Source organism: Lissotriton helveticus, chromosome 4_1 (genome assembly GCF_964261635.1).
Source record: "Lissotriton helveticus chromosome 4_1, aLisHel1.1, whole genome shotgun sequence".
NCBI lineage: Eukaryota > Metazoa > Chordata > Amphibia > Caudata > Salamandridae > Lissotriton > Lissotriton helveticus.
Window position 1 is genome coordinate 412797267 of NC_136063.1, and position 26711 is coordinate 412823977.

Genomic DNA, 26711 nt, shown 5'->3' on the forward strand with positions numbered 1-26711 from the left:
TGCCTGTCTAAAACTCTTCCGCTTGGGAAGTCTGACCGGCTCTTTGTTGATTATGGGACAACTAATACCGGTCTGTCAGCTTCAAAAAGGTCTATCTCAAGATGGATCGTCTCCTGTATAGCTGTTTTACCAATTAGCTAACAAAGCTTTACATGGCAAACCTCATGCACATTCTACTAGAGGGAAAGCTTATACTACAGCTCTCCTTCGCAACATTCCAATATCTGAGATTTGTAAGGCGGCTACATGGTGTTCAGTGCATACCTTAACCCAACATTACTGGCTAGATTCAGATGCACAGGCGGATGCCCAAGTGGGACAGGCCTCTTTAAGGAATTTGTTTGCATAACTGTATTTTAAATGTGATGTTCATTCATGTTTTTTGCTGTATACTTGGTTGCTCGTCCGCGAGACTTTGGGTATGGACTTGCTAATCTATTCATAGATTATGACTATTGATGAGTATCCCCTGGATGAGAAGGATTAGTTACTTACCTGTAATCCTAGTTCTCATCCAGGTGTATACGCATCAAAGTCATAAGCGACCCACCCACCTCCACGGACTACCATTACTGCAAAGTTATGATATATTACTTAGGTGTTTATGCACCTCCAAAAAGAACTGACCTAACTGCCACCTGTGGTGCATCATGGGAGCAGGGGGTCGCCTGCAGGTCTTAAAGGCACGGTACCCCTACTCTTAAAGGAAAGGTGTCAGTTTTCTTTGTTTCTTTATACTCTACTGCAGCCTACTGGCAAATTACAGGTTTTTCTATGGCAATAAAGCATTATGTGACAAATGTTTACTGCTCTCTTTCTTCCCTAGGGGTTGGGAGAGTTTAGGTGCTACTATGCAAACCTATTTAATTTCAGCATTTTTGCCATTTTGGAAATATTTTAGGCTGCATATATGTTTTCACATATGCATTTTATATGCTCCGGGATCCCGCACATGGGCGGGGATTATTCATAGATTATGACTTTGAAGAGTTCCAACTAGGGGATTCCCCCCACTTACCAGCACACACACCACTCTCCGTCACTCTTCCCGGGGAACTTTTGTACACCCTTTTGTGTCACTAGTCTATAGGACGAGTACACTGGACCCCGTAAAATATTGTCCTATCCTAGTCCCTCCTCTTTGTATTGACAGTTTAGCGCGGGAGCTCTCTCGTGGGACTTTGAGGCTACCTACAGTAACTAACTTTTACTGAGAGGACCATACCTTGTCCACTGATACACTCCACGTACAGTTGGCCTCCTTTATCACCTCTTCACCACTATTCATTTACTAAGACCAGGACCTACAACACCTCACTATGTAGGACGTACCAGGTCTAAGTTTCGACGAAGAAACAATCGAAGAGGCTTTGAGATCAGCTCCCTCACTCTTTGGAATGGGTGGAGCGACTGCCTCCAGTGCTACCACGGAGGACTGGGTTACTATCACTACCCTCAAAAAAGAATGGCTCAGGATAACTATACATGGGGAAATGATGATGGAATATTTAAGAGCTAAGATAGCCCCCCAGGGTCTTATCGTGAACATCATGCCGAGACTGTTCCTAGAAGACGGTCAATTTAAGGTGGACTGGTGTCACGTTTCTTGGAAATGTACCAAAGACCTCTTATTTCTGATAGTCAAAACGGCAAAAAGATTGGCTGATGCTCTATTAGTGAAGATCACAGCTATTGAAGCCACACTTCAAAGCACTATGAAAAAGACTCCATTCACCACAAAGTTGGCTGAGATCAACCAAGAGATTACTGACATCCGAGAGTATCTCATACAACAAAAAATGACCAAACTGAAAAAGGATATAGCCAAATTTGACAAGGAAAAGGTATACCCCTACCTTAAAGAGGGGTACAGTAATAACAAAAATGGCTACTCCACTGATGGGAGTTCGGATAATGATAGCCGGAGGGGCTCCTCTAGCAGTGACTCTAGTGACAACAACAGATCCAACAATCGTGGTAACCAACCTCATCCAGGCTGGAACCATATGCCGAACAATGGCCAAATGTTCCAGGGACCCCCACAGATGCCCCCCCCCCCCCCCCCCCCCCCTGGCAGTACCCCTTTTACCCTCAAGGACCTCCTCAATTCTATCCAATCAACCCACCTTTTTTAGGCAGAGGCTGGGGCAGAGGAAGAGGGCGAAAGCGAGGAGGACAAAAAACTGTCCAGTGGCAAGATCAATCGGCTGCACAGACAGCGGTAAAGACCAGGAGCACAACCAGAGGCAGGAGAGTCTGATTGTGAATTTGTCCAGTAGAACTCTTAGCACTCTGGAAACTAAAATCCTTGAGAAAGGACTAGGCTTTGTGCCCACTCCAACTCCTGATAGCTTCACTGAAACTTGTGAAGTAAAGCAACTCTTCAGGAAGGTACGCCTACGATCCTTCTTTTTAGACAAACCAGAACAGGACAAAACAGACACTGGTCTACGCAAGCCATCTACTTTTACACCGTCAGACTCGATGGTTCCCCCAGAAATTCTAGCTTTTGAGAAAGCAGTACTGAAGAGTTTAGACAATAAACCTAACTTTTCCTCTTATATGAATTTGATTAAAGCTGAGAAACAGGCTGTGGTGGAACTTGGAAATGACACCAGCATAGTGATCAAACAAGCAGATAAAGGTGGGGCCACTGTGATCCAGAATCATGCTGACTACGACACAGAATGCAGACGTCAACTTGCTAACATCTCCCATTACAGACCACTCAACATTGACCCCACCAAACGACTCATGACCACTATCACGAGTCTTGTGCTTGAGGGCGAGACAAATGAGTGGATCTCCAAAAATGAAGCAGCATTCTTAGTCACCGCGGACCCGGTCATCCCATACTTCTACACCCTCCCCAAAATTCACAAGGGTGTCACTCCAGTACCTGGGAGACCTATTGTCTCTGGCATAGGCTCCCTATTAGAGCCCTTGTCAAAATTCTGTGACTCTTTTCTGCAACCTGTGGTGAAGAAAATTCCGTCTTTTCTACAAGACACACGAGATGTCCTCCGGCTCATTGAATCCTTTGAGGGGAGGGAAAATGTGGACCTCCTCCTCACGATGGATGTTGAGGCGCTTTACACCAATATCCCCCAACAGGCCACTCTGGAGGCAGTGGAGTCCACCCTACTGTTGGAAGACTGGTCCTCTCCAACCCCGGTTTCATTTATCATGGCATGTGCATCCCTGGCTTTAACTGAAAACTTTTTCCAATATGGTTCCCAACTCTACCATCAAATCCAGGGGACCTCTATGGGTTCTACATTTGCTCCGAGCCTGGCATGTATTTACATGGCAACCTTTGAGGAAAGGGTTATCCAGTCTGCACACAACCCCTATCGTGATAATATCACCTTATGGCGCAGGTATATTGACGACATCCTGGTCTTTTGGAAGGGTGATCGAAGAACCTGTGAGGCCTTCTGCAGTTGGATCAACCTCCAAAATCAATACCTTAAGTTCACGGAAACAGTGTCAACCACCACCATCCCCTTCCTGGACTTATGCATTAACCTCAATCCCACCAGCTTGAGCACGACTTTTTTTCGTAAAAACACTGACAGAAACAGTCTTCTACTATTCCAGAGCCATCACCCACGGGCCCTGAGGGATAACCTTCCCTTTGGCCAATTCCTCCGGATTAGGAGGAACTGCTCAGATACAGCAGACTTCCAAAGGGAGGCCACTCTGCTGCAACACAAACTACAAGACAGAGGGTATCCCACCAGACTAGTAAAACAGTCACGAAAAAGAGCCCTGAATAACCCAAGAGCGAACCTTTTGGAAGAACACCCTAAAGCCCAAGACGAGTTGATAACGTGTGTGACCTCCTTCACCCCCAACTCCACATTTCTCAAAAAAACAATAAATAAACATTGGTCAATAATCAACTCGGGAGGGCTAGAAATCCCAAACCCCAGATTCGCATTTAAAAGAACTGCAAATCTCAAGGATGCCCTAATACACACACGCCCAAGACATAACAGTGATAACCAGAGGAGACTGTGGGACCTTCCCCCAGTGGTGGGTCATTTCCCCTGTGGCGGATGTGCGGCATGCCCTCAGACATCCCAATGTAAAGAAGTCAGACTGTCTGATACATTTTTGTGGCAACTACGCAAGCACACCAACTGCAACAGCACCAAATGTGTCTACATGATCACCTGCCCTTGTGGCAAAAACTACATAGGAATGACCATGAGACACATTAAAGTAAGGATTTTAGAGCACAAGAGCAACATCAGGTGCCTTAAAACACATACCAAACTATATGAACACTTTTTCCAAAATAAACACACAGCAGACAGTCTCACTTGGTTGGTGTTAGAAGCCCACCCAGCCATTTCCAAAAAAGCCCTGTTCAGGATTGAACAAAGATGGGTCCATCGTCTCCGTTTGGACCTGGTTGGATTAAATGACTCTGTCCCTTGGGTTTCTTTAGGCGTGTGACCTTGTGATCTATACACTGACGTGAAGTTTATTACATGCCAGGGTTTATCTGATATCTGTATCTCTGTTATTCTGAGTCTTATTAATAATTGAACACCTGGTTATTTGTTAACTCAGAGTCACATACTCTACTGCTCAGCCTAAAAAGGAACAGCTATCATCCTATTTCCCCGCCTGCTTTTCCGTATAACTTTCACCTCTAAGATGGCCGCCGTAGTCAACAGACCGTCTCTTGGCAATACTCCCTCTTTACAACACATGCGCAGCCATGGGTGGGGGCGTTTCCAAATGGCAAACGACGCCTAAGCAGGCAGTCTCTAAGGCGCTTAAATAATGCCCGCGCAGAGAGACCGTCACCAGCTGCTCTGCGTCATTATCCTGACGCTGCTCGTGGGGTAGGTGCATCGGCTTGGACTGCTGCCGCCGAAGGTGAGACTCTCTCATGTAGCCGCCCTTGTTCGTCGACAACTGACCAGGTAAGCTCTTCTGTGAATCCCCACTGTATCCCAGGAGTATGTGGCTCTCTGGGTGGTCGTCTCTCGCTGCACGACGGTGCAGCGCGCTTTTCTGGTGATGCAGGACGGGCGCGGCCGCTTTGCTTGGCGGCTCTGCCGGATCGCGCTGGGTCTCTGACACATGTCTGGGGCGCGGCGCGCAGACGGCGGGCGCTGGACTGGGTGGCCGCTCTCGCCCCGTTGGTCGGTGTAGCCCTGGCCGATTGTGGCAGTGGGGGACACACCGGACGATTCTAGTGCTCGGGGCACGTAGGGAGGTACTCTACCTTACCTTGTCTCGTATTCCATTTGGCTAATATACACCTGGATGGCAGCACTCCAAACAATAATTTCAGTAGACTACCCACTTGGTAGCCAACCACTGTCTCCTGCAAATTAGGTACCATACCTTCCCAGCCGGTCCCACGGGAGCAGACTGAGAGGTCCATCAGGGAACCTGTTTAGGGTAAGGTCACCTAGATAACACTCCTCAGATTTTAAAGCACTGTACAAAATTGTTTCTTCATGTCACTTCCGACCGATGCATGGTATGGCTTGGACTAATTGATCACATCAATGGTTTGCCACTACTGACAACATCTATGCTCGGGTTTTTATAACAAGCACGGTTAGTGTGTGTGTGTGTGTGCGCTCACTATTTTTCTTAGGGTAAAACTTCATCAATGCAGTTATCCTGTATAATGTCTTTGATTTAATCTCATTTCCACAGGTATTCACACTGCAGCAGGACCGACTGGCCTGCATTCTGGTATTACTGACTAATCAAGGTCGTATACCTACCTGCAAGTTTTTGACCCTTCACTTTTGTATTAAAATTTTCACTACATTTTTCACTGTGTGGTACGATCTTACTAGGTCCTGAAGAATTGCCATCAGGCAAGAAACATGTTGACCAATAATTGAGGGTAGCAGTCCAATTTACTCTAAGAGTGTTAGGGTAACTGTCTCTCCCCTCCCACACCACCTTCCTTTGTTTTTAACCAAGGGAGTCTACCACGAGAATAAATTCAGTGTGTGGACTGACTCACCTTTTTTAATTCAGCATTCACGTCACGACCACACTCCCCAGGCCCTCTCACACGCATGAACCATATGGCGGGAACAAAAGATCTCCGATAAAGAGCCCCGGTTTCGGGAGCCCGTCAGACATTGCAGCGGCAGTCTGACGAGGAGCAGAGCCCATATGATGAAGCATGACACCTAGCTTGCTGGGTGTGTGAGGGTTCTAGTTCCAACTAGGGGATTCCCCCCACTTACCAGCACACACACCACTCTCCGTCACTCTTCCCGGGGAACTTTTGTACACCCTTTTGTGTCACATTTTGAAGAGTATACCCCTGGATGAGAACTAGGATTACATGTAAGTAACTAATCCTTTTTCCTTCTCAAAAGAAAAAGCACAGACTGGACAATCATTTGAGTGTTATTGTGTATCTGAGAATGGAGATTTTGCAGCGTGAATCCTTATGGATTCACTATGCTGTGCATTATTCCGACGTCCCACCTTTTGTTGTACTTCCGGAGATGTCGGCACGCTTCCTGCGGAAGCTCCCACCTTTGGGCGCCATCTTCAGATTCTTTTTTTCCGCCATTGGGTCTGGATCGTCACCGAGAGGCTCCAGAGTTTTTGGAGGAAAGAAGAGGAAAAAGCCTTATTTTACACGGAAAGGATTAGAGAAGACACCGAGAAACAAGATCACTGTACTGGGACGACGAAGAAGGAGAACTTCGAGAACTTTGACGCCCAACGGAGAATGCGCACACAGGGGGCCCCCTGAGCGCAGAAATGGACAAAACACCTTTTAAATTTTGCCGTAACTGCCACCACAAGTACGCGCAGAAAGGACCAGCACCCGGTTTGCAAACTCTGCCTACCGGTCGACCACAAGAACAAGGATTGCAACGCCTGCTCCGCCTTCACCCCGAAGACCCTCAGGGTTAGAGAGAGACAGAGAAGAGCCAACTACAACATGCAAGGCACAGGCCAACCTCCGTCGCTTTGGGACCTGAGCATCTCCAGTGACGAAGAGGACAACATCGCCGAGGGACTAGATGACTACACGGTCGTAGAGACTGATAAGAAAACATCTAAAGAGGTAGGAGAGACGTCGACCCCTAAAACCCCGACACTGTTTTTCGAGAGTCTGACTCAGGCTTTCAAGAGTCTAAGTCCACGAAGGGAGCACTGGCGCCGAAAATCTCGACGGCCACAGCTGCATTAAGGGACAAACAGCCCAGCGGATCCTTCGAAAAGGACTCCCAGACTGCGAAAGCTGGCGAAAGCCAAGGTCGTCGAAGCACATCCCCGAAAAGGACCGTTCGACTTCAAAGGAGAAGGACCCGAAGGCTGCTTCGAAGTCTACATCTACGTCTAAGAGGTCGGCCGAAACACTTGACGCCGAACAGGCTGCCGAAATGGAGAGAGAGAGAAGGCTCGAGGCTGAAATGGATAACATCCTGTAAAGGAAAAGAGTTCGACGAAAAAATTAAAAAGTTCACGATTCCGTCGAAAGCACAGACGACGATCGTCGAGATAGAGGAGGAAGAGGAGTTTGATGCCGAAAACTCCCGAGCCCCATGAACACCTAGAGGAAGAGGGCCTATACCACGACTAGGAAGGCGACAATGACCAGCAGACGAGTTTCGGCTCTGCATAGTCGCTGGCACTGGACCTGGAGTGGCAGGACCTCGACGCCGAAAGCCCAGAAGAGGCCGTGGAGACGTACCCTTCTAGGCCTTCACCGCCAGATGACATTGGGTTCTACAACATGGTCATCAGGAACGCGGCAACGGCTTATGGAGTCAAACTGGAGGAAGAAAAACCAAAGGCATGCTTCCTTTTGGAGACCCTCCTGCCCACTCAAACAAAAAGTCAATTCCTCCCCATGCTTCCAAGGGAGGGAGGCATTCAAGGACCCAGCGAACTGCAGGTCTGTCACACCTAGGAAGGAGAAGAAATACAAGCACTCCTCTAAGGACCCGCCTACATCCAAGGATCAGTCACGGCGGACTCAATTATTGCGGCAACAGCCAGGAAGAGGGCAAACGTTCCAACAACCTCAGGCCCACTGTAGGAGAGTAGGGTCTGCAATCCTATGATCACCCAGATTTTTGCTTTTTGCTTCACTGGTTTACGACTTTCCCTGGCTGTGGGCCTGCTAATCAGACCCACAGCCTAGCTGTTCTCTCTACTCCAAATTGTACCCAGGTACTGAATTGGCACTGGGCCCTCAAGTCCCTGTACCCAGGGCTGAGGTGCACCCAGAAGTCTCCCAGGGGCTGCAGCATGTATTATGCCACCCCTGGGCTGACTAACTAAATCAGACACAACTGGCTGCTTGACATCTGGGGCAGAGTGGTGTACTCACCCTCTGCTGTAGATATAGTATTCCTATATCTAAACCTAAATGGGCACACAGATCTCCTATCAGTCACTCCTATGGCAGGCCTTGACAATCCTGAAGGCTGAGTGCTTGGAATCGTGTGAGATAGTGCTCTGGCATGAGCTGAGCCTGTCTGCGGCTTTCGGGATCCATCCCGTAGCCGTTTCCATGATATCGCTTACCATATACTCTTAAGTGCATTATAATCCTCGCGGTTATGTGCCAACTCTGGTATCGCTTTATCAAAACATGTCGAGTAAGGTGTCATACGAATTGGAATACTAACCCCTCGCCAATTCTGGCGACGGGGTTAGCATTCCACCCTTCTAGAGGGACACGACATGTATGTAACCTGTAACCCCGGTTAAAGTCAGACAGAGCCTTAGCTCCACAAAATGGATGCTGCCACCGAGACACAAGTCTGCCCTCCTGCTGCTGGGAGTCCTCCCAGCCCAGGAGGCAAGGACAAAGGGTTTCCTGCCAGGGGCGGTGCCAGCACCGTCCCAGACAGGATTTTGTGTATCCTAGGTAGGCAGGGCTTTAGAGGAAGGTGACTGCAAGTGGCACCCCGGTGCTCACTGTGCATAGGCCGGCTGATACCAGTTCCAGGGGCACTCCAGCCCCTGATCTGGGGAAAGCCCGCCAAAGGAGAGGGGTGTAACCACCCCCCTCCTAGTCCCACCCATAGGGCAGGACTTAGTCGCGTGCCAGCCCCTTTTTGCAGGATAAAGGTAGGAACTGGCCCCCTTCCAAATCAGATCATCTTTGAATCCTGAAACTACTTTCCACGAAAGGAACTCAAGACTTCTTCCCAAGATTCTCCCTTGTGACTAAGGAGTAGTCACCCTGCAGCAGCAGGCACCAACCAAGCATCGCGGTTTGTTGCCAGTCTCTCCTTCGGATCAAGACTGCTCCAGCACGACGAGAACCGGCTTCCCTGGCACCTCTGACCTCAACCTACATCATCAGCCCAGCTGTGATCCGTGGGTGCGACGAGACCTCGAGGGACCGGCCATCTTCAGAACTGCACGACGCTTGTCCAGCACGACCACCGAGTGACCCTCGACTGAGTGCTTTGGGGTAAGAGAAGCCCCGACCCTGAGCAGCTCCAGCACCGAAGTTCAGCCCCCCTGCATCCACGAGATCTGCGTGGGGCCCTTCTGCTCTTTGCTGCCAACCGCGTTGTCCAGGTCGCTTGCCCGTTGCCTAGTGGCCCTCTCACGACGCTCCACGACGACAAACACTGCTGGTCTGGTTGCTCCAGACTAGCCCTTGCTCCCCTCCAAAAGAGGAGCACCCTGGACCCTCCTGGTCCACTCAAGACGCCATTTTAGGTCCACCGCGTGGGCCTTGCATTTGCCAAGACTTGTTGCCCAATCCTGGGTCCAGCGATGTCGACAGCAAGAACCTTCGTGGGACAGCTCGCACCTCCATCCTGGTCGCCGACAACGCCTCCTGGTCCGAGAGACTGCAGAGCCCAGCAGCGCCCACTCACCTGGCTGAGGTGACTTCGTCCGGTGCCATCCTGGTGCCCACCCAAATCACTGGCTAGTGATTCAGAACTTGGTCCCCTCTGCTTACAGGTTTCTTCTTCCCTGATCCAGGCTTGGATCACCACGAACTTCTTCACTGGTCGCCTGCCAACAACTTCTTTCTTCAGGCTCCTGGATCTTCAACGAGGGTTTCCGACGCAACTTCAACCCTATGCAGCCGCAGCCCCTGGGCTAGGTAACCTGAGTACCCCGGTGCTCCAGCATAGTCCAACACCCTAAGTGTTCGGATCCACTCCCGTTTTCGACCCACCTAGTCGGGTTCGCCCGAGAACAGTAATTTTGTCTTTACTAGCTTCCATAGACTTTTTCCCGCCTTGCGCGTGAGAGTTCCCACTCTGCACACGACGTCCACAGGCCTCCTGCTACTAATCTAAGGGTTTAGTATTGTAGGCCTAGCGTTTCTAAAGTCTATGAGAATAGTTACTTACCTGCTAGTAATTCGCATTCCACTTTTGTAATATATGGTTTTTCGTGCCCCTCGGGCATTTGTGTAAATTGTGCGACTTAAAGTATTTTCGTAAGAGTTTTGTTGTGTGCTTAGCTCCCTGACTCATAAAGAGTTCAGGGTAGTCTTGTTATAAATAAATATCTGTTTATTTTCATAACAACTTGTGATGTCCTTTCACTTGGTGTTCAAGGGGTAATGTGATGGTAAAACAGCTGGCTTAACACGCCCTCTAGAGTCTTAGCCTTAGACTGCTCGTATCCATGCTACTAGGATAGCTGGTCTATAAGGTAGACTTACAACCAATCATCAATAAGGGTTGTTTGGACTGATACATAGTGATCACTAGAATAGTGAGCACTGCATATCAGGCCAACTTCTCACACCCACCACCAGACAAAGAAAGTAGGAGGATGGACCTAACTAGGAGAAAAGTAGAGAGGAATGCAGCGGTGCACTGGTGAATTGCAAACTCTAATGCCCCACTAAACGGACATGCATACCAGCATTAGGACTAGGGTCGCACAGGTGCTGAAACACCTCCCTGAGTAATACCAACAAAGGGCGTCGCACCTGGTCGAGGAAGGCAAGAATATAGCAAATTCATGCCTGAAATCAGCCTTGGATGGGGCAGACACATCCAGCAAGCTCATGATGATTGGGGTCACAGAAAGAAGGCATGCCTGGCTGAGGATCTCAGGCTTCAAGCCAGAAGTACAGAACAACATTCTGAGCACCCCATTCAACGAAGAAACACTGTTCGGGTCACCAGTGGATGAAAAACTCACCCAGCTAAAAAAAGAGAATGATACTACAAGGTCCATGAGGGCCTTGCAATTCAGAGGAATGAGAAGGGGTACTCTGACACAGAGACCAAACGGAAGGGGGGGGGGGGGACCAGCCAGGAACGTCACACCAGACGTTCCAGCAGGCCTACCAGGGCGACAATCAAGCGCAGCAGGGCCAGCAAAAACAAACATGGCAGTACCAGCCTCGTGCCAGTCCTTTCTCGGGAGGGCAAACGGGCGAAGGCAAGCAAGAAGAGGGTGCCAGCAACCCACCTCAAATTGACTCCATCCCACCAAGCATGCCCACCCACACGATCCATCGGAAGGTGGGGCACAACAAGGTCTTCAAAAGAGGATTACACGGACCAAGCATCAACGATCACGTAACACCAGTAGGAGGCAGGCTAAAACATTTCTTCCAGGAATGGAAGAGGATAACCACAGACAAATGGATTCTCAACATCATACAGTTTGGATACTGCATAGAATTGGAAAAGAAACCACCAAACCAAAAACCAAAAAGGAAGGCGCACTCAGCAAAAGAACTAGCGCTACTCCTATTGGAAGCACAAGAACTCCTCCAAAAGGAGGCCATCGAACCAGTTTCTTTCAGAGAAAGAAACAAGGGAGTGTACTCAAACTATTTCCTAGTACCAAAAGTGGACGAAACGCTGAGACCCATCCTGGATCTAAGGTTCCTAAACCGATACAAAAAAACACAAAATTTCAAAATGACATCCCTACAAGAGGTCATTCCTCCGATAAGGGTCGGAGACTTCATGTCCACCATAGACCTCAAAGATGCCTACCTGCACATTCCATGAACAGGCAGCACAAACATCTACTAAGATTTACCATCAACAAAGAACACTACCAATTCACAGCCCTAGCCTTCGGACTAAAATCCGCACCAAGGGTCTAAACCAAATGCCTCGCTGCCTGGCAGGGAAGGGATTCATGTATATCCTTACCTCGACACCTGGCTGATAAAAGCAAGCTCCCACAGGACATGCAAGGAACACGCACAGCGGGTCACAAACACTGAGAGGCCTGTGATTTTTCATACACTGGGGGAAATCCTCAATGGAACCAGAGCAAGTGAAGATCTTCATAGGAGCACAGTTCAACACCATACAGAGCAAAGTGTTCCCCAGCGACAAGAGAACACTTACCCTGCTGAAGGAGACACGCCTCTACCAGAAGGGGCGAGCTCTGACAGTGAGGACAGCAAGCAAGATCATGGGGATGATGGCGTCATGCATACACCTGGTTCCCAATACACAGCTCCACATGAGACCATTCCAGGAATGGCTGCAACAACAATGGTCACAAGCTACAGGAAGTTGAGAAGATCTAGTGGTTGTAACGCACGCTGTGCAGGAAGACATAACGTGGCAGAACAAGGAGAACATAACAAAGGGGAAGCCTTTAGCACCACCAACTCCAACGGTGACCATCACGACAGATGCATCCCAGATGGGATGGGGCGCACACATGAAAAAAGCTCAAGGTGAGGGGTCTGTAGACTCCAGCAGATGCTATCAGACACATCAACTACCTGGAACTAAAAACCGTGCTCCTCACCCTGAAGGCCTTCCAGAAACAACTGTACAACCAGAGTGTGTTGATACAGACAACACAACAACAATATTCTACATCAACAAACAGGGAGGAACACAATCAGTGGCACTATCCAACCTAGTGCAGGAAATATGGAGATGGGCCCTCCCACTCAAAATAGACCTACTGGCCATACACCTACCAGGGAAGGACAATGTGGAAGCAGACCGGCTCAGCAGACAGACATCAGCATCCCACGAGTGGGAGCTCAATGCACAGGAAACTTAAAGGCTATTCAGAAGGTGGGCAACACCAACAATAGACCTATTTGCAACACACCAGAATGCAAAATACCGATACTTCGCATTGAGACAACCAAAGGAACAATCCCAGGGGAATGCCCTATGGATAAGCTGGTCAAAAACATTTGCCTACGCTTTTCCCCCCGATACCACTGATACACAAGGTACTCAGCAACTGCAGAATCGGCAACATGACACTGATCCTTGTGGCACCACAGTGGACAAGGCAGACATGGTACTCCCAAATAATGGAAATGGCTCAGTGAACACCCCACAAGTTCGGGAAAAGAAAAGACTTAACTCTCCATGCAAAACGGAGAAGTATTACACCCAGAGCCAGAGAGCCTCAGCCTAGCTGCATGGCTCCTGATGACATAGAATTCGCACACCTAAGGCTACCGGAGAGCTCTCTGCGGGTGCTACGAGAGGCAAGGAGACCTACCACACGAAGGTGCTATGTGGCAAAATGGAAGAGGTTCACACAATGGTGCAGCAAAAAAAAGCTGGACAAGAAAATGACAAGGGAATCAACAGTGCTAAAATATCTGACACACTTGCTGAGAGTACACCTATCAGCGATAGAAGCCTACACAAGAGGAGAGACCGGAAAGATCTTCTTTACATAACAACTAGTGAAAAGATTCCTGGAAGGGGCTAAAAGGATAGCACCCCCCAAAAGGATGCCACCACCTGCATGGAACCTTAATTTTGTCCTAACAGAGCTTATGAAGGCACCTTTCGAACCCATTCATAAGGCATCACTACAAATGCTCACAATGAAGACAGCCTTTCTAGTGGCAATCACCTTGCTACGCAGGGTAAGCGAACTTCAAGCGCTGACACTGCAAGAACCCTACATTCAGATACACAATGATAGGGTAGTAATGAGAACTGACCTACACTTTATGCCAAAGGTGGTGTCTAGGTTTCACATGAACCAGACAATACAGATACCAAGTTTCTTTCAGAAACAATCCACAAGCGCAGAGAGGGCACTGCACACTCTGGACGCTAGAAGAGCAGTAATGCATTACTTGGAAAGAACTAAAGAGCACAGGAAAACAAAGCTGTTCTTTGTGTCCTTCGCAAGCAGTTTCCTGGGTAGACCAGTAACGAAGGGAACCATCGCACGCTGGATCACACAAACTATACAATTCTGCCACAAACAGGCAGGCCAAGAACTAACAGCGGGTGCAAAAGCCCACACTACCAGGAAGAAGGGAGCAACAATAGCCTTCCTGGCTAACACACCCATTCAAGATATATGCCTTGCAGCTACATGGGCTTCAGTGCACACGTTCACTAAGCACTACTGTGTGGATATACAAATGAACAAGGAAGCACAGGTAGGACAGAAGGTGCTTCAACATATATTCAACCACCGCTCATCTTCCACCCAGCTGCCACAAACATAACAAACCTCTACAAAGTCTATGCACAGCTTAGTGAATCCAGAAAGATTCACGCTGCAGAGCGAATAGTTTCTTACCTGTCGGTGTAGTTTTGCAGCTTGAAGATCTTTCTGGATTCACTAGCGAACCCACCCACCTCCGCCAGAAAGATGAGGCAGGAGAAGGTGGAAATACAAGGGCAATATACAAACAGACACCATAAAAGACAAAGCGAAAAATCATTTACTTTGAGGAAGAACTAGAAAACATTGTCAAAGGATTCACAAAGAAGAAAAAAAGAATCCGAAGATGGCGCTCAAAGGTGGGAGCGTGCCGACGTCACATGAAGTACACCAAAAGGTGGGACGTCGACGCCCACCTGGGCTACAAAAAATCTTCAAGCTGCAAAACTATACCGACGGGTAAGAAACTATTCGTTACTAGCCCACACCACCACCTTTGAGTTACTCTATGAGAGTCAAGCGCTTCCACGGGGTGTTTGGTTCCCAGTGGTGGACAAATGTGGACCCATTACTTGTACAGGCAACATAACTAATGACCCATTTTCCTACACTTTTCACTCGCTTTAATGAAGCAGGTTGAATAGTATCTATAAGTCCAGTATATTTGAGGAGAGACTGCTGAATGCTGTAGGAGACTCAATCAGACGACTGCATTCTGACGGCCCTGACTTTTTCAACAAAAGGAGGGCATCTCTATGATCTATTATTGAATTAACTGATTGTCTCCCACTGTATAGTCCCCAGTCCCTACTAACTACTCCATCTATGAAGCATTAGAGGAGTTGCATTCATCAGCCTTTTTAAATAACGTTGGACCTGAAGGACCGTGTTTTACTCTCATAACTTGGAAAGGAGAGATTAGAGTCTCCTCGATACACGACCAGTGGTTGATTATATTTTAATCAATTGGTAGAGAGACAAATATATATGTCCTGAAGAAGGTGGCACTTTAATCATTGGTCACCACCGAAACACGTCAACACCAATTCTTTGTGGTTACTTCCAGGAACTACCTCATGTCTATCGAAGATTATTTTTTAAAAGACTGATGGTGTTTATGGTTTGATTCCTGTGTGAAAGAACCAACTTTGATGTTTTATCTTTTTCACATTTGTCCTCTCTTGGTAGTTTTTATTCGTAATATATGTATTGGATTGTTTTTATTATTTGTATGTTTTTTTGGCACACTATGTAATAAATTGCATTTGTGTTTTTAATTTATACATTTGGGTTATTTATCCTCCTGTTATTCACAGCTGTTTCCTTGTTTTTATACATTTACATTTTTCCCCTCAATCCTGGCTATGTATGTATAGGTGTGTCTGAACTACATGGTTGATGGTTGGATGTTTGATTGAAGATTTGTGCTTGTCCAAGAGTATTTCTTTTTACATTTTGTTGTGGTACCCTGTCTCTTGGTCAGTGGGGTCGCTCCCTTTTGTATATAAATTTCTAAATTATAGCCCTGTCCCAGAGACTTAAGGCTCCTAGGATGGTTACCTTCATTTAGAGCCATTTTATGGTGTTTCAGTATTTTAGGCGCCTTGCTGTATTATCCCAGATACTAGATTGTATTTATTATTTTTAACAATATCCTTCATTATGGTGTCCTACAAAATTGCTAAATGGCTACGAAACTTTGTGTAACTTAACACAATTTGTTTACATTTTGATTTTCTTTAGGCGAGAGGCTGTTCCCTCTCATTCAAAATATGCATCCAACTTTGGCGGGTAAAATTACTGGCATGTTGCTGGAGATTGACAACTCTGAGCTTCTTCACATGCTTGAATCTCCAGAATCTCTTCGTTCCAAGGTATGAGTGCACCATTTATTTCACATTAGTTGTATTATGCTTTACTTAAGTATGCAAAATCTAGGTTATTCAAAAGTGATTTGGAAACCTCCAGTGGCTCTTATTTATTTTGGTGTCCATAAATTCATAAAATTAATCTATTTTTATAAATTGGTGTTGGATTTCTTGAGTCGTGTTTCTTCCTCCAATTGTTTTGGTCCTGTTTAAGTGCCTTACATTTATTCCTGTGTTGAAGCCTGGTGGCTTGAAGCCACAGCCGCCCAGGATTGAGCTACGGTTTGATAAAAGAAGCCTGACTGGTCCCAAGAAGAATTGGTAGTGTATTACACATTACTACACCACATTTCTTCACAGATGTATACAAACAAATTTCCACCGGCTCTTCCAAGCCTTGAAAAGTGATTTCATCTCAGCCATGGTGAAAGGTTGAAAATATATCTTCAATAGGAGAGTTCTTCTAAGAGTTTCTCACACCTACCATGTGATAGAAAATCTGGCAATCGAAAGCCTGACAGGTAGAAGGCTGAGTGCTGGGCACTGATTGGCTGGAGTTTGAGTCATGTGCAGTGACTTGTTTGGAATGTAAATTGTCTATGTAAAGTTCTGTTTTGGTTATAATATACATTGCTCTGCTAACATTGTGTTCAAGGCATATGAGCTGTAGTTCATATGCTTTAGCATATATCACCGTCTGGATGTTTGCCCTTTGTTTTTGTTCGAAGTCTTTGCAGACACGAGGTAAGTGACTCCTCCTTTTGGTGATAGTGCTCATGGGCATCGACCCCATCCCCAGATAGTTTTTTCCGCCATTTGGTTCGGATGTATATTGCTGCGCTTCGGTATCGTTTTCGAACCCCTTCGACGTGCAATCCTCTACCCTCGACGGTATTGTCTTTCGCGGTTTCCCGTTCCACACGCATCGTTCAAACTGAGAAAACCCTCAATCGGGAACTTTGGGGCAGGCAGTCGGGCCTACCTGTGCCGACCACACCAGCAGTCGATGGAAAGGACTCCATTTAAGCTATATCCTGGGTATCGTGCTACGTTTCCAGGCACCGACCTGCATGAGATTTGCAACCTCTGATTATCCCCGAAACACGAAGAAAGCGACTGTGAAGCGTGTCGATCATTCCGATCGAAGAAGACCATTCGTGATAGTTGGGCTCGATGCTACGAGATGCAGCGCAGCAGTGGCTCTGTACCAGACATCTTTGTCGAAGATCGAGATTACCACCGCCCAGATCTCGAAGATAAAGAACAACTGGTCTCCGTGTCTGAAGCCGATTCCGACATGGAGGATTAACTGGACGTCATTCCGGGTCAATGTACCGCGAGTACTGATCCCCCATGTATCCTGTCACCCAAAATCTAAGGCTCCGGTATCACCTTCGCCCTCGGGCTCAGGTCGACACTAGGAAAACGTTTCAGATGCCCGCCCTCCAGCTCGGCTATGAAACGGAAACACAAGCCTTCGGGCTCGAACCAGACCCATTCCAGTGCCGAACCAACACCCTCGGCACCCAAACACAAACCCAAGACTTTGCCAGTCTCCCCAACACCGGCACCGAAGACACCTTCGATGCCGAAGCCCTCTGCGTCAATCCTCCAAACAAAAAACCCCTCTAGCCGAAAACCTCCAAAGATAAAGGCTCGGAGCGAAAGCCTCCAAACCTAAGGCATTAGATCCGAAATCCACACCTAAAAGCTCGGAGCCGAAACCCTCTGCGCTGAGAAATTTGGAGCCGAAACCGGATAGTCACAAAGCTTTAGAGCCCAAACAAGCTAAAACCAAGCACTCTGACTCAAAACACTCGGCACCAAAAGACTCCCAGCCAAAATCTTCTACGCCAAAATCACCCCTGCCTAAAGAACCTTCACCTGAAGACCTCTTTGGATCCCAAACAAAAGAGACTAAGCATTGACCCTAAAACTGGACACCTCCAGGCCATTATGCCTAAAAATCGGAAGCTGGATCTCAGAGGATCATTCTGGGCACCACGGCGCCTCTGGGATGCAGCTCTGCACCGATTCAGCCGCACTGATGTTTTCCCCAGCTCCATGCCGCCTCCCTGCCGAGGAAGGTGCCGCTCGTTATCTCCTCCTGCGGTAGGCCAACGATTGACCTGTGACGGCTGACCCAGCTGCTAGTTTGCGAAGTTCGGCCATCGACAGTGGCAGCATCTTCCTCATCGCCGCCGAGCGCCTGGGAGTTGCACGGCTCATCTCCGCTTCCTGAGTACCTGTATCTGCAAGGCGCCTCGGAACTTTCCAGTGCTCCCGCTCCATCCGTGGCTTGCCCAGTTCGCCGCCCAGTTCTCCATGCCCAGTTCACCGCCACGATGCTGGATGCTGATGACCCGACTGCCCGACCAACTATAGATAGTGCGATGACTCCCCACCGGACAAAACTGTTAATGGTGCGTTGATCCCCCACCGACACAAGGTGAGGCCTGCCTCTCTTGCGCTGCTTTGTCCCAGCTCAGCACCTCGGAACAGGCATTGCTCCAGCTCTCCCTAACATGCCACAGCTCAACTGACTTTGGGAGATCTGACTTGCGAGATCGGCTGACTGGATTCCTAGCAGGGATTGCAGGCAGAGCTTTGGAACTCAGCACCAGCACCAAGTGAGGCCTCCCTCTACTAGCCCAGCAATGCCCTAGTTGATCGATTGATTAGACTCGAGGGAAGACACTTTCTGGGAGTGCTGATGTCAAATTGGGGGTTAAATGGTTATAGTGGCAGGGCAGGGTGAAATTCAGGAGCCAAGTAGCGCTGGCATGAATGGAGTAGTAACTGCTGCTCCGAAATTGTGATCCAACTAGCCTTACAAAATGGTGCCAAAGCAGAGATCTGACGACTTCTAGGCCCCTCAAGATGGACGCGTTGCCATTAGAATAACAGCGCCTCTTTTCAACAGAAACACTCCTGATCTATTTCTCCTTTGAATTTTAAACTGCTCCCTTCCTTAGCCTGGAGCTCCACCTTGTGGCCTGTTTTTAACAATGCACCCACCTTGAGAATCTGTGCAGATTGATGACCCGGTACTTTTGATCCTGAACCTAGCGATCCTCACCTTCTGCAACCCTCCCCCCTCTCCGCTCCTACTCTTTCCAGCTTCTGTCCTCTGCCCTCACATGCCCTTGCCCCCACCCTGTTTTTCTGTGAACCTCTTCCCTCGCCACTTGAGACTGATCTATTTTGTCTGATGCCCGATGGAGCTACCTGGTTTAGCTATAGGGGAGATGGGCCGTGGATTCCCTCCTTGGTCGTCACCTACCCAGACGGTCTTTAGACAGACTTCCTTTAGTCTCTACGGTTGTCTCTTCCCTTATCCTCACTCTATCTCCTCCCCTACCCCCCACTACTTTCTCTCTCCTTTCTCTCCTCCCCTAATGTATTGCTGATTGTTTGATTTAATGTTTACTTTCGTTCTTTTTCTGGTATATTGTTGAACCACATTGTTGCATTTCCTATCGTCTCCTACCGCATCCTCCCTCTATTTATGTCTCTCCCTCTCTCAATGTTTTGAGACTGAACTATTTTGTCTGATGCCTGATGGAGCTACAGGGGAGATGGGCCGTGATTTCCCTCCTTGGTCGTCACCTACCCAGTCAGTCTGTAGGCAGACTTCTTTTCGTCTCTCCTTATTGTCTGTTCCCTAGCTCCTATCCTCCCCTGAATCTCTCCCCTTGCCTGCTACTCTGCCTACCCCCTGTCCTTTGTGCCCTTTGACTAAGCACTCCACCCCTTGTTGGGGAAAGATCCAATACTTATACTCTGGAGTCTCAGCGAACCCGCTGAGTGAGCCCACTGCGCCAAGAGAGCCACTCACACTTGAGGTATGGTATGGCACTCCCTCTCCGGGGAAGGATCCAGTATGTAGGTCTTGGAGTCTCAGAGACCCCTCTGAGAGAGTCCACTGTGTAAAGGGAGCCTCTCGCAATAGAGATAGGGAAGGGATACCACTTCCCCTGGGATCACTGTGAGAAGTTGGCCTGATATATAGTGCTCACTATTCTAGTGACCACTTTGTATCATACCAAACAACCCTTATTGATGATTGGTTGTAAGTCAACCTTTCAGACCAGCTATCCTAGTAGCATGGACACGAGCAGTCTTTAGGCTAAACTCTAGAGGGCGTGTTAAGCCAGCTGTTTTACCATCACATATACCCCTTGAACACCAAGTGAAAGGACACCACACAAGTTGTTATAAAAATATAGGATATTTATTAATAACAGTTCTACCCTGAACTCTTTGAGTCAGGGAGCTAAGCACAATGCAAAACTCTTACGAAAATACTTTAAGTTGCACAGTTTACACAAATGCCCGAGGGGCACAAAAAACCATATACTACAAAAGTGGAATGCAAAATACTAGCAGGTAAGTAACAAGATCCAGGGGCTTCAGGATCGCTAGGACTACACTACTGAACCCTAAGGTTAGGAGCAGGAGGCCTAGGGAGATCGGGTGCAGAGTGTGCACTCTCACGCGGGATGCGGGACAAAATCTATGGATGCTAGATTTCGTAAAGTTAGTGTTATCGGACGAATCCTACTAGGTAGGCTGAAAACGAAAAAGGATCTGGACACTTAGATAGTGAACCTACTTTGGAGCACCGAAATGCTCGAGTTACCTAGCCCAGGGGCTGCGGCTGCATAGGGTTCAAAAGACGTCGGGAATCCTCGTTACAGTCTATGGAGCCTGAAAGAAGAAGTTGCTGGCTGGCGACCAGTGATGAAGTTCGATGGGATCCAAGCCTGGATCGGAGTTGAAGATGACCTGAAAGCAGAGGGGACTCAGTTCTTGATCACTAGCCAGTGATCAGGTGGGCACCAGGATGGCACCGGATGAAGTCACCTCGACCAGGTGAGTGGGCGACGCTGGGCTCTGCAGTCTCTCGGACCAGGAGGCGTTGTCGGCGACCAGGATGGAGGGGCGAGCTGTCCCACGAAAGTGTCTGCTGTCGGCGCTGCTGAAACCAGGATTGGAGCAGCAAGCCTTGGCAAAGGCAAGCCCACGCGGTGGACTCAAGATGGCGTCTGGAGTGGACCAGGAGGGTCCAGGGTGCTCCTCTGTTGGAGGGGAGCAAGGGCTAGTCTGGAGCAACCAGACCAGCGATGGAAGTGTCGTGGTAAATCGTCAGGAGGGCTACAAGCCAGCAGGCAAGTGGCCGGACAACGCGGTGAGCAGCAAAGAGCAGAAGGGCCCCACGCAGATCTCGTGGATGCTCGGGGGCTGGACTTCGGTGCTGGAGCTGCTCAGGGTTAGGGCTTCTCAAACCCCAATGCACTTACTCGAGGGTCTCTCGGGGGTCGGGCTGGTGAAGCGTCGTGCAGGTCTTGAAGATGGCCGGTCCCACGGGTCTCGTCACACCCACAAATCTCAGCTGTGCTGGATGATGTAGGTAGAGGTCAGAGATGGCAGGGAATCCGGGTCTCGTCGAGCTGGGCAGTCTTGATCCGGAGGATGGACTTACAGCAAACCGCAAGAGCTTCGATGTTGCCTGCTGGTGCAGGGTGGCTACTCCTTAGCCACAAGGGAGAGTCTTCAGAAGAGCCAAGAGTTCCTTTCGTGGAAAGTAGTTTCAAGATTCAAGATTATCTAATTTGGGAAGGGGGCCTGCTCCTACCTTTATACTAAGAAAAGGGGCTGGCACGCGACTAAGTCCTGCCCTATGGGTGGGGTGGGAGGGGGGTGGTTACACCCCTCTCCTTTGTCCGGTCTCTCCCCAGCTCAGGGGCTGGTGTGCCCCAGGAACTGGTTTGAGCCGGCATATGCACAGTGAGCACCGGGGTGCCACTTGCAGTAACCTTTCTTTCAGCCCTGCCTACCTGGGATACACAAAATCCTGTCTGGGATGGTGCTGGCACCGCCCCTGACAGGAAACCCTTTGTCCAGGCCTCCGTTGCTGGAAGGACTCCCAGCAGCAGGAGGGCAGACTTGTGTCTCGGTGGCAGCATCCATTTTGTGGAGCTGAGGCTATGTCTGACTTTAACCGGGGTTCACAGTTACATACATGTCGTGTCCCTCTAGAAGGGTGGAATGCTAACCCAGTCGCCAGAATTGGCGAGGGGTTAGTATTCCAATTCGTATGACACCTTACTCGACATGTTTTGATAATGCTATACCAAAGTTAGCATTTAACCGCAAGGATTATAATGCACTTAAGAGTATATGGTATAGCGTTATCATGGAACAGCTATTTGGACTTGGTTCCGCAAGCTGCAAACGGGCTCAGCTCATGCCAGAGCACCATCTCACATAATTCCAAGCACTCTGCCTTCAGGATTGATAAGGCCTGCCATAGGAGTGACTGATAGGAATATATGTGTCCATTTTAGGGTTAGATATAGGAATACTATATCTAAAGCAAAGGGTGTTTACACCACCTTGCCCCAGCTGTCGTGCAGCCAGTTGTCTTTTGGGTGGCCAGCCAGGGGTGGCATAATACATGCTTCAGCCCCTGGTAGACCCTGGGTACACCTATGCCCTGGATACCTAAGGTATTCTGTACAGGGACTGATAAGGTGGCCCAGTACCAATTGGTAAAATGCACCTAAGGTACATGGTTGTAATTTAGAGAGAGAACAGCTAGGCTGTGGGTCTGATTAGCAGGCCCACCGCCAGGGAAAGTCGTAAACCAGTGAAGCAAAAAGCAAAAATCTGGGGTGGCCATGGGATTGCAGATCCCACTCTCCTACAATCACAGCTTACTGGACTTTGGACGTTGCCTTCACTAGTCTACCGGTTTGTGTCCCCGTCACCCTTCCCCTCCTCTCCCCATGCTGTCTCTCACCCTCCCCTCCTCTTTCCCACCTTCTTTATCTGTCTACTTCCCCTACTCCACCCCCCTGAATCTCTCACCTTGCCTTCTTCTCCCCTTATGTATTTGTGCTTATTGTCTATCTCGACCTTACAACTAACTATGTTGCCATGCTCTAAGAACTGTGTAACCTTTGTAACGATGTAACCTGTAACGATGACCTGATGCTCATGTAAAGCGCTCTGATACCCCCGGGTCTAGCCAGCGCTAGGTAAAACTTAAAAAAAATAAATAGACCTCTAAAGAAAAAGGACCAGGGTACTAACCCTTCTCTCCCTTACATGACTCTATCCCCTCCACCTAATCCAAATTGGATCATTACACCATCAAATTCGCAACCACCTCCACTATCACCTGACCAACAGGATGAAGAGTATGGGGATGAGGATGAAGAACATGAAGTGCTAGTAGATCCGATTATACCACATGACACTGATCCTTGGGAGAATTATGATAGGGAGCCAGATCAAGATAACCCCATCCTGTATCCCTCTAGACCCTCTGTACCAGATGACAACATGGGCTACGTTCAGCTGATCAACGGGGCAGCCCAATACCATTGGGTGGAGCTTCATTCAGACACTCTAGAAGAGGATTTTCTACTTGAGACATTAACACACACTCCAAAGTCTACTCATACTTTGCCAATGCTTAAGGGCATGCTAAAACATGCATGTTAGGTATTCAAAGACCCAGTGCGATAAAGAATACTCACACCTAGAGTAGATAAGAAATACAAAGCCATTCCTACAGACCCTATATACATAAAAGTACAATTACCCTTCGATTCTTTGGTAGTGTCAAACGCCCGCAAGAAAGTTAACTGCCAGACCACAGGCAACGCCCCTCCTCCTGATAATTGACGCCTCAAGCAAGAGTGGCTTCTCAAGTTGCTAAACACGGGTGTATTGCCAACGCTCCGCCTCTGCTAGCACGTTACGATAGGACTGGTTACGGTGAGTTGGAAAAACTCACGCAACACTTGCCAGATGAGTATAAAAGCAATGCCAATGACCTGATTCAGGAAGATAAGCTCATTACCAACAGTTCTATTAAAAGCACACTAGGTACGGAAGACACAGCATCTCGTGCCATCAACACTAGCGCACTATTATGCAGACCTGTTTGGCTTTAAATCTCCGGATTTAAGCAGGAGGTGCAATCCTCCATACTAAATCAGCCTTTCGGTAAACAACATCTTTTCAGGCCAGCTGTCGACACGTCCCTGGAAAAGATGAAAAAAGATACTGAAACTGCAAAGTCCATTGGGGCTCTACAATTGCCTTCCGCCAGAGCCCTTTTGCCGCTCCTTTTATAGGGGTGGCTCAAAAGCAGTGTCCACAGGTAATCCCTCTTCCTATTATAAGGGCTTATCCCCCTCTTCCAGAGGATATTTTTTGAGGAAACTACAGAGGCAATAATAATGAGGCAGAGGTAACTCCACCTGCACTTCCCCTGCCAACAAACAGTGACTTCCCTCCACTGCCGCCCACCATTCCACTCCTGTCGGGGGATATCTCTCACCGTTCCTACCTGTCTGGAATTCAGTCACCTCAGACAAGTGGTTAAGACCCATTATCCAGTATGGTTACTGCCTGGAACTTACCAGAACTCCTCCAAATATTCTTTCAAAACAATGTGTCATGTCGCCTTAACATCTCACCCTTTTGAAAAAAGTTCTTTCTCTTTTACAAAAACATGCGATAGAGCAGTCCCATTGCATCAAGAGACCGGGGTGTACTCCCCATAACTTTTTATTCCAAAAAAGGATAGCTCTCTCAGGCCTATACTTAGGCTTTCCTGTTTTCAGTTTCTATTTTTGGTGTTTTGTCAGTGTTTTCCAGTGATTTCAATACCTGAAAAAAACAGTGCTTTTCAGTGGTTACTTATTTTCGTGCCCTAAAAAAACAACTGAAACGGTGTTTTACCGGTGTTTATGGAACGCTTTGCTTTTATTATTGCTGGCTTTCTTCAATGATGTATGGTATATAGACAGTGTAGGTACAGTGTATATGAAGTCCAAATAAATGTTTACAAGTCAAATGTATTGTAGTACACCATACAATATTTCTTCAGTGATTCTTTGGTCATTCACTCTTTTTCCTTCCCATGTACACTTTAATTTGTGAAAAGGCCCTCTCGACATTCGCACTTGAGACTTGCAACGCCAAAACAGCCAGTACACAATTTGCCAACTCTGGCCACTGACATAGCTTTCCATGCCAATACTGGTGCACCTCAAGGTTGACATTCTCTGGGCCAGGTTCTGCGACATATGTATTGAACTGGGTGCATAAGGCCTCAGAGGTATTTCAAGTGGTCAAAAATGAAGCTGTATTTTTCAAAGTCCGGAGAAAATTCCCCTTTACAGAAGGGATCCAACACTTGTGCAGAGTACCACAGTGAGACTTCATTGGCTTCAATCGCCATGGTTGGTGAAGGGACATTTCTATGCATCATAGCTAGCCATTTCTCATGCATGGTAAAATAAAATTTCCTGAATTGGTCCTCAACACTTCTTTGCTTAACAAGTGGCATTCATTCGAGCAGGGAACATGTTGCAGTGCCAAAGTCACTAACAAACATCGTGGGAAGAGCGCACTTGTGTTGCAGTTCTCATAGTTCATTTTAAAATCAATGTGTTGTCATTTGAAGAAAGTGAGCATGAACTCCACGGCTCTGAGTAAAGCTAGGCTGGTTTTCACTGCAGTTTTTTTCCCCTCAGAGATTTATATGGCGCTAACTTGACCTGAAGGTATAGAAGCGCTTCACATGAGCACCTGTTGCGTTACACAAGGGCACATTCATTTTTGTAAGAGACGGGTAGATTATGTAATTTGCCCAGAATCACAGGATGTTGAGTGTCATTGCCGATACTCGAACCCCGCTAGATGTGAGGTCGACTGCCCTAACCATTAGAGTACATCTTCTCCTGCTGTTATTTTCAAAGTTTATGGGATAGTCTATGCTTTAACAGGAAAAATGGGGGACCCCCTTTATAGAAACTACTTTAAGACTAGGGAGAAGAGGGGAAAGAGAAAACACAAAGCTAAATATCCTCCCTCATAGCCTATCACTACTTTACATCAAAACCTGATTATTCTCAATTAGTCTTTATTTTATATCACTTCAATTTTCCATATTCTTATTTATATATATTTTTCTTTTGTTCATTCAAAGTAGAAAAGTATTTTTTTTAAAGATCATAACGAGAACAAAAATGTACACAATCATTACAATCGACATTCTGTAAACAAATCTATACAGTAGAAAAACAGAAATGAAATGAATGAAATGAAACCGTTCTTGTAGATGCGCGGACTTAGCCCAATGGGCGTCAAGGCGCCTAATCAAATGCAGAAGCTAGCAAAACTACGAAGTCCTATTTGCTCATGGGTAGGCCCTCTTAAAAAAGTAGGTTTTGAGAGCCTTTTTGAAGGACTCGATAGTCGGGAGCGTTTTTATTTCTGTGGGAATGGAGTTCCACAGCTGCGGAGCAACCACGGAAAAAGCTCTGGCGCCCATCTGGCAAATTTGAAACGAGGAACAACCAGTTGACAGAGTCCAGCAGATCGGAGGTTTCTTGTGGGGACATAACGCATAGGAAGAGATCCGATAGCACTGGCAGGACCCTCCTTCAATGCTCT

The 26711-nt window shown here is 47.7% G+C and overlaps 1 protein-coding gene across 2 annotated transcripts in view; it reads left to right on the plus strand.

The window, feature by feature from the left end:
- PABPC1 (poly(A) binding protein cytoplasmic 1) overlaps window positions 1-26711 on the plus strand; it is a 486449-nt gene that overhangs the window by 397049 nt on the left and 62689 nt on the right. For both annotated transcript variants that reach the window (XM_078686948.1, XM_078686946.1), the window contains exon 14: window positions 16108-16238. In XM_078686948.1, the coding sequence (XP_078543074.1) occupies window positions 16108-16238 (131 nt within the window). The remainder of the gene's footprint in view (window positions 1-16107; window positions 16239-26711) is intronic.